The sequence below is a fragment of the Ambystoma mexicanum genome, chromosome 2p (assembly GCF_040938575.1).
Source record: "Ambystoma mexicanum isolate Mex_15411 chromosome 2p, UKY_AmexF1_1, whole genome shotgun sequence".
Taxonomy (NCBI): domain Eukaryota; kingdom Metazoa; phylum Chordata; class Amphibia; order Caudata; family Ambystomatidae; genus Ambystoma; species Ambystoma mexicanum.
Genome location: NC_090923.1, coordinates 630,448,692 through 630,468,923, shown reverse-complemented (window position 1 = coordinate 630,468,923; position 20,232 = coordinate 630,448,692). Strand labels below are relative to the sequence as shown.

Below are 20,232 nucleotides of genomic sequence, written 5' to 3'. Positions count from 1 at the left end.
TCGGGGAAGGATACATACCTGATTGGAGGAAGGACACATTCTAGGAACTTCTTCCAAGGCTATTTAAACCACACCCGATCAGCCACACGTGCTTCACGTTGTTCTGCATCTAGCAGCTGGACGCTCACCGTGTCTGCTCCTGCATCTTGACTTCTGCCACACCTGCCAGCATCCTGAATCACCTGCAAAGGAAGGGAACAAGAGAACAGAAGAAGGAAAAGGCCTCACCTGCTAAATCTGCATCCCAGAGACATTTCGCCGACAATCCTGAAAAGGAAGACATTTATTTTTAAAAGCACATCGCATCGATCGCTGCAGCGCCGCATTCTACTCACCTTTACAGGGCGCCTCCATGTTCAGCAGCGACCATCCGGATTCGCAGTTGCGCCCCCGCGCTTAGGGAGAAAAGGACAAGAACAAAGGTGAGAGAAAGAAGGGAAAAGGGAAGCTAAAACTCCATGTCAAGACTTACCTGTTGGGTCATTCCCTTTTCATTTCGGGTCCGCGCCGCATCCAGGCATTTTCGGATACCGGCCCCTAAGGGGAAAAGGACATCAGCGTTAATGAGTGAATGAAAAGACATTACCAAAACACTCATTAAAGACTTACCTGATTTCCACAAGGATTTCACCGCTCACCTCGGGTCGGTGCCTGTTCCCTGGCATTCCGTACCCCGGCCCCTATGGGGAAAAAGACACTAGCATTAGAACATTAATGCATGGACACAAGGGGAACCACTTATAGAAAACTTACCTGAAAGCCAAGCAAGTTTGGTTATCACCCATCCGAAAATCCAGTGACGTAACTGGATACCAACGCGCCCCTGCATCAGAAGCAGGATGGAGAGCTCGTCCTTCCAGACCCTAAGGTGGGACGCTACGGGGAAGCACAGAAGGGTTTTGAGGAGGGTGAGAGGGGTAAGTGGGAGGCCGATTGCATTACCCCGCAGACAGTTAACCCCATATTCTCACCTACCGAAGGATACTTCTGCGAGTCAGACAAGCCAGATTTGGGGCCCGGTCCAGTCCGTCTTCCGAACCCTGCGCATCACCTTAGACGAGGTCACAGCAGCGCGAACCAGGCCAGCGCCCCCGTGGGAGTCAGGTGAGCGTTACACCAACTGCAACCGAAGAGTTTTTGGAGGACTCAGATTTGATGAATCTCTCGCAACATTGGGAAGAAAACCCTGGGGACATAGACCAGGAGGTATTTATCATCGAAAAGGACGAAGAAATAAAAACTGCAGTCAAGGAACAATCAGCAAGCAGAAAAGAAGTAAAGGAAGCAGACGGAAACAAGGAACGGCCAGGCCTGAAAGATCGTCAGGAGCCAAACGCAAAGGAAAATGAAAACAAGAAGCGACTCTGCAGCAAAAGAGACAGCAAAGAGGACAGGGCCAGAACAAGAAGGCTAGCAACTCCAGAGCCAAGAAGAGAGGACAAAAACGCAAGCAGACAGCAAAGCAAAAATGTAAGAACAGATGATGCAGAATGCACATTCAAAATCGAACAAACTAAAGCAATCAAAGACTACATAGTCTTGAATAGGAGAACTATCCTTCAAATAATAAGCAAAACAACGACGTTAAAAAGCATCAAGTCGGAAGACATCACACTAGTGGAGCCGTACCATAGAGGGAATACAGCAAAGGCATACCTCCATGTCAAGGCGGTGGGAATTCAATACATTAACCCTATCGCAGTGAGAGAATTGAAAAAAAGTGGCTTTACATTAACAGAAATAAAAACCATAAGTTACAGCAAAGATACAACAAGGAAAGTACAAGACAGGGAGGAACGAACACAGCGATACATACCTAGAACGGAAGAGCGATATAAAGCAAACCGACTGGGCAAAGAATGGCATGAAAAAAGGCGCTTCAGTCCTAACAGATATACCCGCCAGGAGGACCTGGAGCACCGGTATAACCATCGCAACTATACCTCCGAAAACAGGCCCCCCGGTGAAAAGAGAGAAAAAAGAGAGAAAGAAACATACGAGAGTAATCAGCAAAATTATAACTCACGGTTGAACAGAGAGGACCCTCAAAGGGCAACAATCCTTAGCCCAAGAAGAAGAACGCGTAGGAAGTCACCAGAGGTAAATCAAATGAGAAACTTGGAAAAGATAAAGGCAGCTGCAACACCACAAGGTCCTTGGTCTTGGTTAAAAGCAACACTAAACCCGAAATCTCAGAGATAGCAGTGAAAATTGTCTATGACACAATCGCAGACAGGAACAGTCAACACACAGAGAGAGGCAAGCGTCGAAAGAATAACCCTAGGTTCATGGAACACGCGAGGTCACGCTCACCTAACAGTGGCGAGCGACGTGGACCTAACCAGCATGGATATCGTGTGTCTCCAAGAGACATGGCTTTTAGAGAAACCGTCACTAGATGGATTTGAAGTGGAAATATCACCGGCCATAAAAGGCTTGTTGGGTCGTCCGTCGTCAGGCCTGTTGACCGCAATAAAAATGGGCTCCGGTTTGTCTTCGCCAAAGAAAATAATGGAATCTTACGAGTTGCTGGTGACAACCACAACGTGGAGAAAACAAATGACACCGAGGGAACAGGAAGACACTATTCACCTAGCAATAATAAATACATATTGGAACCCCCAACGGACAAACACAAAAGCATATTGTAGAAAGATGGGTGAGACAATAGACTGGATCTACGCGGAGTTCGAAAAGATTGAGATTATCGTGTGTGGCGACTTGAACGCTGATTGTGCAGAACCACAGTGGACCACAAAAGACAAGGCCCTACAAGGTAACACAGTGAAATGGGGAAAGGCCTGGAGGGCAGTCGCCAAATCGCGAAATTTACATAACATCGAAACACCATTCCCTAACCAAGTGAACATCCCGACCTGGGAAAACCTGTCCTCCAAAGCCACTTTGGATTACATCTACGCCTCCCAGGGTCTTCTGACGAGTATCCTGGAATTCAAAGTACAAAGAACCACGCACAGTGATCATAACCTCGTGATGTGCGCATGGAATTGGAAGCAGCCGGCCCTCCCAACATATCAGTTTCAAGTGGAGGTGAATATCCAGCAAACCCGATTGCGCCTGACGGAAACAGATATTATAAAGATATCCAGAAACTATGGGTGGCCGACTGAAGTAGACGCAACTAATGGCGGCGCAGAGCGTCCAAACTATCTACCGATGTTGCTTCCATTTAGAAGAGTAGTCGCTGGTAAACAAAGACAGGCGACGCATCCTAAACATACCTATGACAAACTGGTAGTCGAAAAGAGGAAAATTGCTCGCAAAGCGAAGAGAACAGCGAAGAAAACAAACACCAAAGAAGCATGGGAGCAGTGGCAAAAGGAAGCAAAAAACATTTTTTTACAAACATTGGTTAAAACATCAAAAACTCCAACTGTACCAACAAGATGCCGAGAAAATGTTGAGAGCCCTCAACACAAAAAAGTCAAGCAATTTCTGGGCAATAATTAAAACTACGAACTCGAACACAGCCACAGAAATCGCAAACTCAGTGTCAGAGGAGAAATGGGTGTCATATTTAACGGACCAATTCGACCTACCGCAAGAGAGAGCACTGGAGAGTGACGAAGATGCCACAGCAGAGTGGGTAAACGTGTCGAACGTGGCGGAAATCGAAAACGCCATCCTCAAACTAAAAACCTCAAGAGCTCCCGGTCCGGATGGATTGACCAACGCAGATCTGAAAAAATCGCCAAAAGCATGGGCGGGCGTGATCAGCAAAATCTTCTCCCACTGTAGGAACACTCACATGATCCCCGAAACCTGGCTGAAGGCTATAATCGTCCTCATTTACAAAAAAGGTGGCAGAGAAAATCCAGAAAGCTATAGACCCATAGCCTTGCTAGATATCGTGGGGAAGATTTTTGCATCACAGTTATTGAACCACTTTAGAACCTGGGCCAAAACGGCTGGATGCAATGATGCCTTTCAAACAGGGTTTCAGAAAAATGGGAGCACCTCTATAAACATCCTATTGATCAACATACTAAAGGCCAAAGTGAGAGAAGGCGCCCCAAAAGTGTATCTTACATTTGTAGACCTGTCGAAAGCCTTCGATAAAATAGATCGGGCAAAACTCTGGGATAAGTTAAATCATTGGAATTGCCCCCCGGCAATCTTGAACCCGATCAAAGCACTCCATGCCGACACGAAAATCAGGGTGAAACTGAACAAACAAGGTGCCCTGTCAAAGGAGATCCAGGTGAAGCGTGGCGTTAAGCAAGGCTGCCCCTTAGCTCCGTCTTTGTTTATCACGTTTTTGGGGGACTATCAATCGGAGGAGGAACAAATCAGAGCCTTCCCCCCCAGGATAGGTAAAGCACAAATATCACGACTACTCTATGCAGATGACGCCATCATCATCGACCAAACGCAAATTGGACTCCAGCGCAAATTAACAAACTTGGAAAAATATATGGAAACAAACCATTTGGAAATCAATATAGCAAAAACAAAAATGCTAGTTTTCGACAAATCAACAAAAAAGTCGGCGCGACCACCAAAATGCTACCTGAACAAAACAAAAATTGAGGTGGTGAATGAGTTTAAATACTTGGGGGTGATCATTGATGGTTCAGCAAGAGACAAAGCAATGCAAGAACACCTATGGAGCAAGGTGAGATTGTTAATAGCACAGACAAGAGCGGTGGACAGAAAATTTGGAAAATTCTCTATGCTACCGGCCATCAACTTTTATAAAGGGAAGGTGGTCCCATCGATCATTTACGGCATGGAAGCTTCATTAAACATCCCCAGAAGCGTGTGGCAGAAGCTGGAAGGCCACGTCTGGAAGTCTGTTTTGGGTTTATGGAAGTCAACTTCCATGCCCGCGATCAGGCGGGAACTAGGCCTTGTCTCGCTAGCCTCGCTGGTAGAACAAAGCAAAATGAGATTATTGAGGAAAATCTTGATGTCAGACACCCTACCAATTTACAACATTATCGCAGAAGAACTAAAGAGTGGCTCATGTAAGGCTTTCAAGATGTGGGCTACAAGACTCCAACTCATCTTGACAGAAATAGCCTGTACAGAAGAAGATTTGATATCCAATCCGGACCGGGTGAAACGGAAAATGGAATGGAGGGACTGGATTTCGACAATTGAAAAAGCCAGTACTAACAAACTACTGGCCCACCTCCCGCCAACATTTAACAAAGTCAAAAAACCGCAAAACTATTGCCTGAAATTCCCAAACAAAGGCATGCGATGTATGATCTTGAAGGCTAGACTCAATCTACTAATGACGCACGAAATCTTACCCATCCACAGTCCGGCAATGGACAGCAGCTACCGCTTATGCAAGAACATGGACAAAGTGGAAACCTTGAAACATCTGACGCTCCAATGCCAGATGACCAAACAAAGCAGAGCCACATACCTTCAACCTCGACTCCAAGGGGTAACAACAGTAGAGGAAGAGGTTTTGTGGAACAGGCTAATCTCAGGAGAGACAACACGTTGGTCCTTGACATTGGTGAAACTAATAGAAGCAGCCTTTAGATTGATAAACCAGCTAGGTTCAGCGAGAGAGTCACTGAAATCAGGAGACTAAAGCTCAAAGGCAAAGTGGGAGGCATCTGCATCGCTTAAAAACCAAACAAGAAAAGAGACTGTGAGGAAAGGAATCCGGACTCAGAAGCACTCGTTTTTCGCTTCGGGATTCTCTAAGTTGGGAAAACCCTTGTAAAAATAAAAATGTATTTTTAATGAAAAATTCAAGTAAAAAAAAAAAAGAATTGGAACCAAGCAGTTGTAGTGTTTTGCGCCTTGAAACTTCTGTGCATAGGCATGTTATAAATGCCATATCATATTATATCATATAGTAAGGAAACACACAGAACGGAAACGCAGTTCTAGAGATGAAACACCTCGAATTGGAGAAAAGCAGCAGTGGGAGAAACACTTAGAAGTGGAATAAAGCAGCAAAGGGAAGAACGCCTAGATTTGAAACATAGGCGTAGTATGGAAAAACCTAGAAATGGGACACAGTGCTGAAGGGGAAAATGCCTAAAATATGAACACAGCAGTAGTAAGGAAACACTTAGAACTGAATACAGTGCTAGGGGCAAAACACCTAGAATGTTAACACAGCAGTAGTAAGGAAACACTTAGAACTGAAACACAGTGTTAGGGGGCATACACCTAGAATAGGAACAAAAAAGCAATGGGAAATAATTCCTAGATTTGGAACAGGGCACTAGGGGTGAAGCACCTGGATTTGGACCCCTAGAACTGGCACACAGTACTGGAGGGGAAAGGCACCTAAATTTGAGACACAGCGGTAGCTAGAAAATGCCTAGATTTGAGATACCTGGGAAGTAAGAAAAATGCGTAAATTTGAAACACAGTAGTAAATAGAAAACACCTCGATTCGAGATACCTGTGAAGTGGAAAACACATCTAAATTTGAGACACAGCATTAAATGGAGAACCACCTAAAATTGGTACAAAGCAATGATTGGAAAATGACTTACTAGCTGGCTAATATCGGTGTGCTATGTTATGTAAGGTAATAAGAGTGGTAGGGCTTTACTGGAATACAGTAATTGCTGTACTCCCTACCCAAACCACACTTACCTTAACAGTCGCTACTGGTTGATGGCGGCAGGCTTCCCAGGTGAATACGGGCAAACACAAAGTGGAGCTGCTTCTTCTGGAGCTGCCCTTCGCCTTGGGGCCCTTAGCCGAGGGCTGCCCGGGCAGAGGCTATCCTGGGAGACGATCTGAAAAGGGTTTGCAGTCCAATAAGGGCGGTGGGTGAACTGGTCGGAGGGGGAAATAACCAGGAAGAGGTCCTCAAGACAGGGGCAGGCCCCTGAAAACACAGTGCCCATAACACAGGATAACTTGGATTTAGGGGAAATTGATTTTAGAGCAGAGAGCTGAATGACAAAACGTGTTATGCTGTTGCAACAAACTCATGATCTGACTGAGTTCTTCTCCATTGAATCCACTTGCTATTTATTTCTGAGTGCTGGACTGCAATCTAGGCAACTGTGGTACTCACCGTCTACCTCTCAACAATGGTTGATGGAGTGTACCATACCTGCTCAGGCAGAGCCCTACTTTAACATGCCTCACAAGCCTCCATAAAAAGAAAAGCGTATCGATTTTATGAATGGATTGATGGACAATATTCTCAAAATAATCCAGATGATGATGATGATAAGAATCGCAGGTGCATAATAATCAAGAGGTAGGCTTGCACATGATTCATGGTCTCAGAGCTGTACTCACCACTGGTGTTGTGTCTCCAGCATCAGACAGCTATTAAGACAGGACAGGAAAATCAAGGTCATGGGACAGAGTAATAAAAGGAGTAAGGGGGTCCTAATGTTCTGAGTTTTTAATTTATAGAGTCCTATCATTTTGCCTATGGTTGTTCATACATTTCGTAATGTGGACTATAGGTGGCCCCTAGACAGACAGCCCTATGCTCGCCACTTAGTGCCAGCAGCTGTGTAATAGGGACAGCTGGTGGGGCTTTCTCTTTAGTTGTATTCATGAGCAGGTGTTGCATGAAATCCTCCCAGTTTCACAGTTATGCTCTTTGATAGGCATAGGAAATGGATTTGGCAACTCTTCATAGTGCCCTAAAATATGTAGGCATGTGGGAAGTGAAGAGAACAAACACTGACTTAAATTGTTTACTCACTTAAGGGTTTTCCCATTAAGACTTAACCATGCACAGAGGTGTGTATATAATCAGGCTACCCTCGGCCTCCTCTTCTCCTTCCCTCATCTCTGACTGCCTTTCTGCTATCCATGAATGGTGTGCCGCCAACGACCTCTGCCTTAATGCCAGTAAGACTGAGATTCTACTCATCGGCACACCCACTCCCTCAGAAGCTCACTGTCTCTAGAACCCTGGTTCTCTCGAAGCTGGACTACTGTAACAGCCTCTATCTAAATCTGCCTGCCTCTACTCTCCGCCCTTTGTAACTCATCCAGAACAGGACTGCAAGACTTGTCCTTGGCCTCAAGCCGACGACACCCAATGTGTCATCCCTCTAACGGGCCACCATGATGAGGACGAAAAAGAACTTAATCGCATCTTTGCCATGATAGAACAATTGATGATGCTGAATAATCTTGCTCTCAATCGCAGCAAGACGGAACTCATGATCGTGGGATCGGACAGTACCATAGCTAAACTAGACCCAGCTTATAAACAATTCCAGCTGGGAGATGCCTTAATCCCTACTCTTTCCAAGCTCAAGATCCTAAGGGTGATCTTGGATCAATCTCTTAACATGAAAGCCTACGTGGCCAGCACAGTAGCTTCTGCCACATATTATATTAAACTCCTGGCCCATCTGCGACCTTTTATCTCTCAACCCAATGCAGAGACCATTGCCCGAGCCATTATGGGCTCTAAACTGGATTACTGCTGTAGTTTACTAGCAGGCTCCAGTAAAAAAAAACATCAACCGTCTCCAGGTGGTACAAAATGGAGCAGTTAGAGTGGTATCTTGCCTTGCTTACAGGGCTCACGTTCCTGAAGCACGGCAAGCGTTACACTGGCTGCCTGTGGACTCAAGAATCTCTTTCAGACTCATGGTTATCACATTTAAATGCCTCAGGGGCAAGATGCCCTCCTATCTTCAACGGTATATAGGAATTAAATCCTCAGCTAGAAATCTTTGTTCCAACAATCAGAATCTGCTCCATCAGCCCAAAGTGAAAAGCAAAAAAGCACAATGCGGTGCCTTTGTGTTTGTGGCGCCGGCTCTTTGGAACACTCTGCCAGATCAATTGAGAAACTCAGCAGTGCTGAGCATCTTCAAGAAGGGCCTTAAAACATTCTTCTTCAAATAGTCGTACTTAGTCTGCGATTTCTCTTCCATGGATTCTTCCATCTTGTTCACTCCTTTTCTGTTTGTCTGCGCCCTCACACCTATGGGTCTATGTCTGCGCCCTCACACCTATGGGTCTATGTCTGCGCCCTCACACCTATGGGTCTTTGTCTGTGCCCTCACACCTATGGGTCTATGGTTGCGCTTTATAAATGTATTAAAGTTAAAGTTAAAGCCCAGGGACCGTATCTCTCCAGGACCGAAATCACTACACTGACTCCCAGTGGCTGCGAGGATTAAGTCCAAATCCCTCTTCATTGTCCACAAGGCCTTCTGGGACCTTGGGCCAAAATACCTTCAACTCTCTCTTCCTAAATATCTTCCCTCTCGAGCTCTTCGCTCATCTGCCTCCAACTTCCTCAGGGTCAGCCGCTTCTCCAAGCAACGAGTTGGGGGTAGATCTCTCTCCGCAGCAGGGGCCTCCCTCTGGAACAGCCTTCCTGCCTCCCTGAAACTTGAGGAGAACCATCTCCGGTTCCGGAAGCACCTCAAAACCCTCATCTTTGCCTCCGCTTTCTCTCCCCCTCTCCCCTGATAAAATTACTGAAACTGCACTGAATCTGCAACTGGGCCACTCACCAATCTCTGTCCTTGGCCCAGCCACTCTCCCCTGCACTGCCTCCCTGGCAACCCCTGCACTGCTGGACTGTCTCTGTATCCCTACAGCCCCCCTTCCCAGCACTTGTCTGCACTTACCTTGCACTTGCCTCCAGCTGGCCCTTATTATTTATCGTGTATTCTACAAACCCTGTACTGCACTTTCCCCTCTCCCTTTCCCCCTTGCACGTTTCCCTTCCCCTCTACCCTTGCACTTCCGCAATCTGAATGACACCTGGCCTAGTAGGATCGTTGTCTGTCTCCCCTTTGTCCCCCCCCCGCCTTGTCGCGCCTTGAAACACTTGTGTATAGGCGCGTTACAAATGCCATATCATATCATATCACTCAAAAGCTGCTTTTATTAAATATTTAAGGTGACCGGGTGATGAGTGTTATTTCCAGTCCTTCCATCATCTTTGGACCAATCATCGAGTATGGCATCTACTGCATGCTCCCTTCTCATGTCCCAGGTCGCCTTAAACACCTACACACCACACACGTCCAATTCCTATATTTCCTTATTAACAATATTTATTAAAGAGAAAACTAGGAACGTTTTACCACCGTACAAAGAAAAAATAAACAGCAGTTTTTGCTGCCATTTAAACTCAGAGCAGACAATATTTAATACTGTGTAAAGAAGAATGTTTTAAGATGATTTAGGTACAGTATGAAGAATTGTAGGCAGTCACGGCTGCCCAAAGGAACAATGTAGCTGATGTTGTTAAGTAATGGATTTAGAGAAGATTTAAGGAGCATCAAATTTCTGCTTCCCAGTTCTGCAAGAGCTATTTTTCACGTGCAGTGAGGCCCCAAAATGTCCATCCTGAGGGATGCGACCTTAAGGTGCAGTCTTGCTGAAAGGGGGTAGCAATACAGTTGCTTATGTTCCTACATTCCTGCACCAGATACAGGAAAGACTGCAGCGTCTAGCACCATCTTCCGAAGGGAGAACCTGGACACAGGGACGGCCTTAGAGCAGGGCCGGCTGGGCAACCGCTCGGGGTGCCATTCGCCCTACGCCAGCTTGGGGGAGTCTTTCTCGGTCTCCGCTGAGCTGGCGTGGTGGAAGAAGGCATAAAATTAAATGCTCACTGTTCTCGGAAGCGGAGCACATTTAATAACAATAGGGCGCTGATGCTTTCCCATTGGCACCTATTGAAAGATGTGCCCCCCCAGCGCATGACCTGAGGTGCGCGGGGGATTGTGGGGGACCAATGTTTTGCTGCCCAAGGCAGATACAGGAACATATGATGTATATTTATTCAGTATAATTTAATATTTGGAGCTAACCTGGAGTTGAAGTGTGCTTAGGTTGAAACAAGTTTAAATATTAGAATATGAAGTAGAGTTGGATAGCTGCAGATTCCAGGTTGCAGACACTCTGCCCCTGTATACTTCAAGTCTAATATGAAATCTGTCTGCCTCCCAGAGTATTGCAGTTGTCCTTTATATTCTCATTCAGTATCACAATATAATACAAATACACAGCCTCCAAATTATATTTAGTTACTATTTCAGGAATGCGCTCAGCTGACACACGTATTGACCACTGGCCGTCTTCAATGCTTTAAACATGTGCTTTCAGACTGCAAATACACTTCTAAAACATAAGTCCCAGCATAATAGTTTTAAAATGTGTTCCATTTTAGTCCACATCTAATAATAAACCAATAATTGCACAAAACCAATGCATAGAGAAGTTCACAACAGATATGTTCAAGAGGAGAATTCCACAATAGTTGCGCAAAGCCCAAAAAACAAACATATAGGTATGGGCAATATTGATACGCAAAATAATTGCAGTAAGACATAACACATTAAAGACCCAAACGTATTTAAAAGAAATCGAAAAAGAGAAAGAAAAACAAGGGATGGAGTAAAAACATATTTAAAAGAAAAATTATATAAAGATAAATAAAGAGAGACAAAGTAAAATGTCATTACTGCATTGTACATTTTGCATACCATCAGCTGATGATGTTATCCTTAAATACTATCACCAAAACCATATTATAATGTTCACGTTCAATTGTCAACAGTTATTAACCTGAGAGGAGCTGTGCACCCGCAGAACAAAACTATGCTGTGTTGCCAAATCAATGATCCCATCATCATCTATTAATTAGTTCAAACCATGATTAGTAATCCCCATAACCGTAGTTAGAATCCATTGCACTCACCCCAGTTCTTCTTAAATCACTTATTCTTGAAATATTATGTGCCGTGATTGCTATTCCTGATCAAAATTGAAAAGAATAATGTATTATGTCAATAATTATTGTCATACTATCTAGGGTTTACCCTATGTCCCCGTGATATATGATTATTTAATCCTCACCACTCACTTTGTTGGGGTTTTCAAAGCTTGCGTGGATAGTTAGTTTTGACACCTCAGAGTGGTGTAACTTCTTCAAGTGCTCATCATTTGTAAAATTATGATTAGATTTAATCCATGGAATGAACTCCAGTGTTTAACTTAATCTCCAGAATATAGGTTCAAGTATACTTACCTCCTTAGTGGTTAAACTCCACTCCTAATTCACTTATTCAATGGGATGTCCTGTTAGGAATCATCCCTGTTCTGGCGTGCCCAGTACTCTCGGCCGCCATTGTGCTTTTTATTTATATGACAGCAGTGACATCACCACCGCCAATTACCATTTGTAAATATTGAACACGAGTAAACCTGTCTCTACAATGTACCCTTGCTGGTGTCTATTCGGAATTCATGGGGATTCCAACCTTTCTGTTTGCCACATAATTAGATATGGGTGTAGAGCCTTGGGATCAGAGACGTAGCCAGGATTGTCTAACAAGTGGGGCCTGAAACTAATGTAGTTGGGCCCACCACACATCTATAAATGCCCACACAATGCTGCTGAGTGGGCATTTGAAGATTTTGGGTGGGCCTTATCCGCTCAGGCCCTACCTGTCTATGCACCTGCTCAGGGTTATCCTGCATGGAGTGGGCAAACCACCAAGAGGAGGTTTTAAGTTCAGTGCCCCCACTGCATCTTAGAAATCCATCCAAAATGGCATGGAGGGTAAAAATAAAAACGGGTGGAAAAAGTTTGTGTCATGTTGCTGCTCATCTAAAATAAAGCTGAAACTGCCCAAATACCTATGTTGTGCAGTTGTGTGTTGACTCCAGCTTCCTCATTGTGCTTGTAAATATACTTGCAAGACGCTTTGGGTTTGATGAGGGGCTGACAGATTTAATGGAGCCACATGAAATCATTACACAATGAGAAATCACAAGGTTCACCTAACCTTTTCCTCTTTTCTGACAGCGCGAGTGCCGTTATGATGGACAGATTGCTATCTTTGGGTCCAACTTCCAGGAGAAGCTGGGCAGACAACGGTACTTTTTGGTAAGTAAGTGAAAGCTTGGACCGTACTTTTGTATGGAGGTGGTGATGGGGGTAGTGAGAGAGGTGCTGAGCTTCACTTTTACCTGTTAGATGAGGTACAACCGGTCTGAGCTGGGAGTCGTAGAAACTTGATGAGCAGCATTTAAAAGGTCAACCAACCATCAAGGTCTCCCTCACCAGTGCCAGTCACACTGCCCATTAATTGATCCTCAACTGAAGAGTTTAACCCGCACCACATGGACTATACCAGTAGCTTTTCCCTACTTAAGTAGCCCTCCAGCCTCCTTTCCTTTGCAGTTGGTGAGCAGGTGCAAGTGAATCTATGTTACATGGCTTAAGCCCCATCCGCCTGTCAATCACTGCTAAACTTTTGCTGCCTTCCTGTTTGGCAGTACTACTTTCCCTACTTAAGCATCCTTCCAGTTTCTTTTCCTTTGTAGTTGGTGAGCAGGTGCAAGTGGATCTAGGTCGAATGGCCTAAGCCCCACCCACCTTGTTAGCCATGACTCTTCCTTTCTGCTCTTAACCCTTAGATCAAGGGCTTCTCTCGCACGGATGCCCAAAGTGAAGGGCAGATGAAGAAAAGGCTAATTCCTGTTTGGACTGGGAGGATCCAGGGCCCAAACCCCTGCTCAGACAAGTAAACTTCACCGACAAATATTTTCTCCCTCCGTCCCCACAGGCCATCTACACCATCACCAGGCAATGCCAACGTCATCACCCATCCTCTAAGGCATGGACTACGCACATTAATCAGCCTCAAGCCCATCAACACCGCCTCACTGTCCACAACACGGAAGTTGATGCTCGCCAAGGTCCCCTCAGCTATCTCCCATGCGGCAGACATCACCAACCTCATCACTACACAACCTTGACTCCATCTTCATCACCGAGACCTCGCTAACACCCACCTCGACACACTTCCTAGACGTCCTTGTCCCTGACAGCTACAGTGTCCAACAAAGAGAATAGCCGAACAAGACAGGCGCAGGCCTCACAGTCATCCACAAGACCTTGTGACCCTGCACCAGGCTTGACGTCGACAACATTTGCTCCTTCAAAGTCCTCTCCGGCCAATTCCTGCTCTATCCGACGGATACAGTCCAAACCCAACACTGTCTTCATCTGAGACTTCACTGACCTGATCACAACCATGTCCCTCATGCACGCCAACAATATCTTTCTATGCGACTCCAACCTCCCATGCAACAAGGCCACCAAACCGATGAAGGAAGCTCTCCTCAGCCTTCTCAACACCCTCAGCCTCACACAGCACACGAAAGACCCAACGCACGTGAAAGGTAACATCCTTGACCTAATTATCACTGCACTGCCTTCCCTTCACTACAGCACTCCTCTCCTGCTTGACTGGTCTGACCACCAGGCAGTGCCTTTCAACATCCTGCACACCACCCCAGTCAAACACTCCCAGCAGAAACCCATCATACAAACCTTCAGGTCCTTCAAGAACGTCCACAGAAGACCTCACCAACCTCCACGTCACATAAACCGAACACCCCCAACCAAACTGCAACTCTCTACTGGAAGCACTCAACGCCACCATCTCAGCCTCCATCGACCAACACACGCCTATGACACAATGCACCTGCAAACCAAAACTATCAGCACCTTGGTACCAAGGACTCAACCTCAGCAGATGGGGCATCAGGAAACAAGAGAAAACCTGGCGTCGCTCCAGGACTGCATCCGACCTGGCGGTCCTCAAGGAACTCTGAGCAAAATGCCGACAACTAATAAACACAGCCAAGGCCTCCTACTATCAGAACACCATAGCATATGCCGACAACAAAAGCAGAGCCCTCTTCAAAGCGGTCACACGCTGATCAACCCGCTACCCGACACAGCCATACCACACGCCATCAAAAAATCTACCGACATCAATACCTTCTTCATCGACAAAATCAGCAAGATTCGCGAGCACATAAACACCAGCTCTGCATCCACAGACCCACCTCACGTCCCTCCCGGTGAAATCTCCACACCCTGGACGCCATTCAAGACACTCTCTACTGAGGACTTGGTAGAAACCCTTGCAGCCCTCAAAGAGGAGAGATATGGGTGAATTGTAGACATAATTAAGTCAAGTGAGATGAGTGGCAGGAAGACCGAAGAGAAGACACAAGCAATAGAAAAGACAAGAAAAAATAAGAGAAGACATTAGTAATCTAGTAGCGTGAAAACGAGAAAGAAGGCCTGGCTTTTTTCGAATATTGAATAAGCGAAAATGACAATAGCGAGAAAGAGCAGACATATGTGAAGAAAAGGAAAGGGAAGAATTAATATGTACACCAAGATTTCGAACAGACAATGAAATGGAAAGAGAATCAGAGGAAACAAAATAGAAGTAGGTGGAAGAGGAGCAGGCTATGGTGGCAGCCAGAAAGAAAATAACCTCTGTTTTGGAGGAATTAAAAGGAACAAAGTGGTCGAACATACAAGACTGAATGGCTAAGAGACAGGAGGTAATAAGATCATGAATAGCTGAAGTGAAGGAGGAGAAAGATAGAAAGAGTTAAGAATCATCTGCATAAAAGTAGTGAAATAGACTGAAAGACATGTGGATTGAAGCAAGATGATTAGTGTAAAGAGAGAAGAGACGGGACCCAGGACTGAACCCTGCGGTACTCTGTGAAGAAGAGGAAATGTAGAAGAGGTGTGACAAGCCCAAGAAACAGAATAGGTACGGTTTAAAAGATAATACCGAAACCAGTGAAGAACATGGCTCTGCAGTCAGGGGGGATATTGCAGGCTACAAGTTCAATACTCAAGGTGAGTTGGACTTGTGGAGTCTGGTGGTGCTTGGGATATTGACATTATGCTGGGTTAATAGTCCCATAAATAATGAACCTTCAACTGTTCATGTCTCTTTCACTCAAAATAAAATCCATGTGTACACACACAAAAGCTGTTTTGCTCTTTTGTTTAATTGAATGCTGTTGGTTTTCCTTGAAGGTATCTGATCCTACTTGCAACTTTGTTTAATAAGAGTTTAAAAAGTTCAGGCTTAGTTCATATTACAGTTTCTTTTTTTTTCATTTTAAACATTTGCTGTAACCATAAGTATTGTTAGTCGATAACCAATAGCCGCCCTCCGAGTTTTCATTTTCCAATAAGATAACCAGAGTATCTAATGGTATTTTTTTTTTAACATGTTTTTATTGATTTTCACATATCAACTCATGACAAACAGAAATCCCCCCCAACTCTCCCTTCCCTGACCTTTGGGCAGGCATAGTCCTCTTTCAGGGCTACATTATGCATGGAAGATGTCTGTTACTTTAATGTTGTGTGGGCACCATTGTTCCATAAAGTCTGATCGGAGATACTCTACTACACCTCCCCACTCGTCTTCAAACCTGTCCCTTGTTCCTTGGATTGTGTGAGTGACTTTTTCCATCGCCAATTGTGCCCATACTTTGTGTAGCCACGTAAATGTCAGTGGGGTGTCTTTCTTTTTCCAACTTTGGGCTATTGTAGACCATGCCGCTATAAGTAGTCCCATGAAGGATCTCCATTGGGCTTTTGTGTACTTCCTCGCCCTTTCATCCCTCATCCCGCACATCCACACCCCATCTCCCAGTTGTCCCACATCCCGAAACATTTTCCCCATCTCTCCCTTCACCTCTTCCCAGAACGGCACAATCTCTTTACAGTTCCACCAAATATGCTTCCACGTTCCCTCTTCTCCACATTGCCTCCAGCATCTGTTTGACGTGTTGGGGAACATTGAGTGTAGCCTCTCCGGGGTGTAGTGCCATTGCGTGACAACTTTGATCCACATTTCTATTGTCTGGGCTGATATAGTCATCTTGGGGATCAGCGACCATAAATCCACACATTGATCTCTTGTTGGCTCCTCCCCCAAAGTTCTACTTCCTTTAACCATGTAAGCCCACTTAACCTCTTCCTCTTGAGTGTTTATGAAGGAGTATAAAGTCGACACCCATCTCTTTTCTCCTGTGTTGGTTATAACGTAATTCTCAAACGGAGTGAGGACTCTAGTGGCTGCCCTAGTTATTTCAGGGGTTTTTAGCCAGTGCCTTAGTTTCTCATATCTGTATTTGTCTCGTTTGGAGAGTGTTGCACGAGGGAGGCACATTCGAGAGGTCTAATTTCGTCATCGATGAACATTTCTCCAATTTTTGTTATTCCTGCCTCCTCCCATTTTTCATATGCCCCCTGCTCCATACCCAGTGGGAATTGCAGGTTCTGCCATAAGGGGGTGAATGGGCCTAGGGTGGTGGTCATTATGCCTCTCCGTGTCTGACTGTCCCACGCTTCCATTGTAGTTCTCAGTATTTCACTAATCCCTATGTTGGGATGTCTGTTTTGTGTCTGCTTCCAGAGAAGCTCCACCAGCGGGGTTCTTGCAACCGCCTTGTCTTGCTTTGCCCAAATGTGTTGCGGGTTATCGCCCAGCCATTCCCGGAGCACTTTTAGCTGCGCTGCTTGGAAGTATCTCTGAAAGTGGGGTAGTGCCAGTCCACCCTCCCTGGTTGGTGCGGTTAGGATCACTCTGGCTAGTCTAGGGGTTTTCCCTTTCCAGATATAGGAAGAGATCATTTTCGCTAATGACTTGAAAAAGATTCTGGGGACCCCCACCGGAATAGCCTGAAAGTGGTAAAGAAGTTTAGGGAGAATGGTCATCTTCACCGATTGAATTCTGCCCCACCAAGAAATCATCAACGGATTCCATCTTTCCAGATCTCTACGAATGCTTGCAAGCATGTGGGGATAGTTCTTCCCATACAGTTGCCCCACCTTACTAGTTAAAGTAATTCCCAGATATTTGATGCCGTCCCCTGCAATTTTAATGTCCATTGTTTTCACTTCCCTCTCTATTTTGTCCCGGTCCCCAGCCAGTATTAAAATCTCTGACTTGCTCCTATTAATTTTTAGGCCCGAGATGGTCCCAAATTCCTCCAGTGCGCCCACTACCCCTGCCAGAGATCTGTCAGGGTCTTCTAATGCAATTAACATCATCTGCGTACGCCATCGCCTTGTGTTGCGACCCTGCCATGTCAATCCCTTTAATGTGCGTGGATTCTCTAATCTTCATAAGTAGGGGTTCTAGAAAGATTGCATACAGGAGTGGGGAAAGCGGGCAGCCTGGTTTTGTCCCTCTTGTTATTATTACCTTTTCAGTTACTTCCCCGTTAACGGCCACTCTGCTGCTCGGGGAGTTATAGTTCGCTTTAATTCCCACAATAAATTGCTCCCCAAACCCCATGTATTCCAAAGTTTTAAACAGCATGGACCATTCAACCCGGTCAAAAGCTTTCTCAGTGTCTACTGCGAACAGAATCGCTGGGGTATGTGTTATGCCTATTTTCTCCACTAAGTGGATGATCCTCCTAATGTTGTCATGGGTTTGCCTTCCCGGGATAAATCCTGATTGATCTAAGTTTATTAATTTTGGAAGCAGCGGGGAATTCTAGCTGCCAGGATCTTGGTATAAATTTTGGCGTCTATATTTATTAGGGAGATTGGTCTATAAAATGCGGGGAGAGCCGGGTCCTTCCCTGGTTTGTGAAAAACTAGGACCTTTGCTTCATTCATTGTGGGTGTAACGTTTCCGCTGTCTTTAAATGAATTTAGAAGTTTAGTTAGGGCCGGGGTCAAGATGTCCACACATCTTTAGTAAAAAGGAGCGGTGAAGCCATCGGGGCCCGGAGCCTTATTTGTCGGTAGATCTTTTATTGCCTTTCTAACTTCCTCCTCTCTTATTGGATCATCCAGGGCCTGTTTATCCTCTTCTGAAATTTGTGTGAAGTGAAGGGTTCTAAAATATCTGTCCTGAGCCTCCTCATCCGGGTGGTCTGTGGAGTATAGATTTTGGTAATATTTCCTAAATGCCTCCCCTATATCCTGTGTACTAGTCAGCTGCCCCCCTGTCCCATCTCTGATGCTCTTAATCGTTGTATCTTTCTGTTTCGCTCGGAGTTGCCTTGCCAGTAGCCTGTCTGCCTTATTTGCTTTTAGGTAGTATCTTTGTCTTAGAAATAGTATGTTTCTTTCTGCTCCTTTCGTGCGAAGCATCTCTAATTGGCAATGTGTGTGTTTTAGCTGTTTCTTTAGTACTCTAGTGGGGTGGGATGTTATTTTCTCCTGTAGGTCTGTTATAGACTTTTCTAGTTCTTTTTCCCACATATGCCTCTGTTTATCCCTCGTAACCTTCAGCGCCATCATCTTCCCCCGGATTACAGCCTTAAAAGCCTCCCAGACTGTACTCATGGAGACCTCGCCTGTGTCATTTTGTGTAAAATATTCCAAAATCATTTCCCTTACGGATTCCCCCATGACCGGGTCCTGTATTATATCCCCTGGTAGCCCCCACCTCCAAAGCCCATTTTTTCGCCCAGGGAAGTTTAGCTCTAGCCACAGGGTTGCATGGTCGGACAAGGCGATAGTCCCCAGTTCCAGCCCTTGTATCCTGCCCAGTAACCCCACTGATGCCCAGAAGTAATCTATCCTTGACAGGGAATTGTGGACATGTGAAAAATACGTGTACGCCCTTCTGTTCCCCCTTCCTCTCCCTCCACACATCATTCAGGGCCATTTGGTCCATCTGTTATTTTAAGCGTTTTGAGGGTGCCCCTTGGCCATGTATACTCCCTGTGCTTCTGTCAAGTTGCGGGTTCCATGCCATATTAAGGTCTCCCCCCAGGATCACCTCCCCCTTTGCGAAGGCTTCCAGTTTTCCCAGAGCGTCTCTAAGGAAGCCATCTTGACCCACATTTGGCGCATAAACTGACGCCAGTGTTAAGCGTTGGCCCTCTATCACCACATTTGCGAACACAAACCTTCCTTCTTTGTCTGTGGTTACTTCCTCCAGTGTGGCGTCCCATCCTTCTCTTATCGCTATCAACACCCCCGCTCTTTTTCTGTTGCATTTGCTTGGGCCCAAATTTTGTATCCCCCTATGCGTGTTTTGTGTCTGTCCCCTATTCTGATATCAGTTTCGTGAAGTAGGAGGAGATCCGCTCTTTCCCTTTTAAGAAATTTCTCCAATGTTATCCTCTTTGTGGGGTGATTCATGCCCCTGATGTTAAAAGTTACAATGCATATTTTTCCCATCTTATAGAGTACATGGTGCCTGACCTTGATTCCCTCCTCTTTGCCGCTGCAGATGTTTGCCTGCCCCCCACCCCCAACCCTTCCCTTTGAACTCCCCCCCCCCCAACTAATAACCATGAACAAAACAACTCGCCCCCGAGTAGGGCAAGGGTTCCTACTGATGCTAGAGCGTTGCGCCCTGAGCTCCCCACCCTGCTTGTACTCGGGGCTATTTTCGTAGGGAATCCTAAACCCCACATTACCGTCCAATCTTACCGGATTCCACGCCGGCTTGGCCTGCCCAGGCC

General features: G+C 45.6%; 1 protein-coding gene across 1 annotated transcript in view; it reads left to right on the top strand.

The window, feature by feature from the left end:
• UBA7 (ubiquitin like modifier activating enzyme 7) overlaps positions 1–20,232 on the top strand; it is a 1,701,784-nt gene that overhangs the window by 310,880 nt on the left and 1,370,672 nt on the right. The window contains exon 12 of the mRNA XM_069644160.1: positions 12,767–12,847. Within this exon, the coding sequence (XP_069500261.1) occupies positions 12,767–12,847 (81 nt within the window). The remainder of the gene's footprint in view (positions 1–12,766; positions 12,848–20,232) is intronic.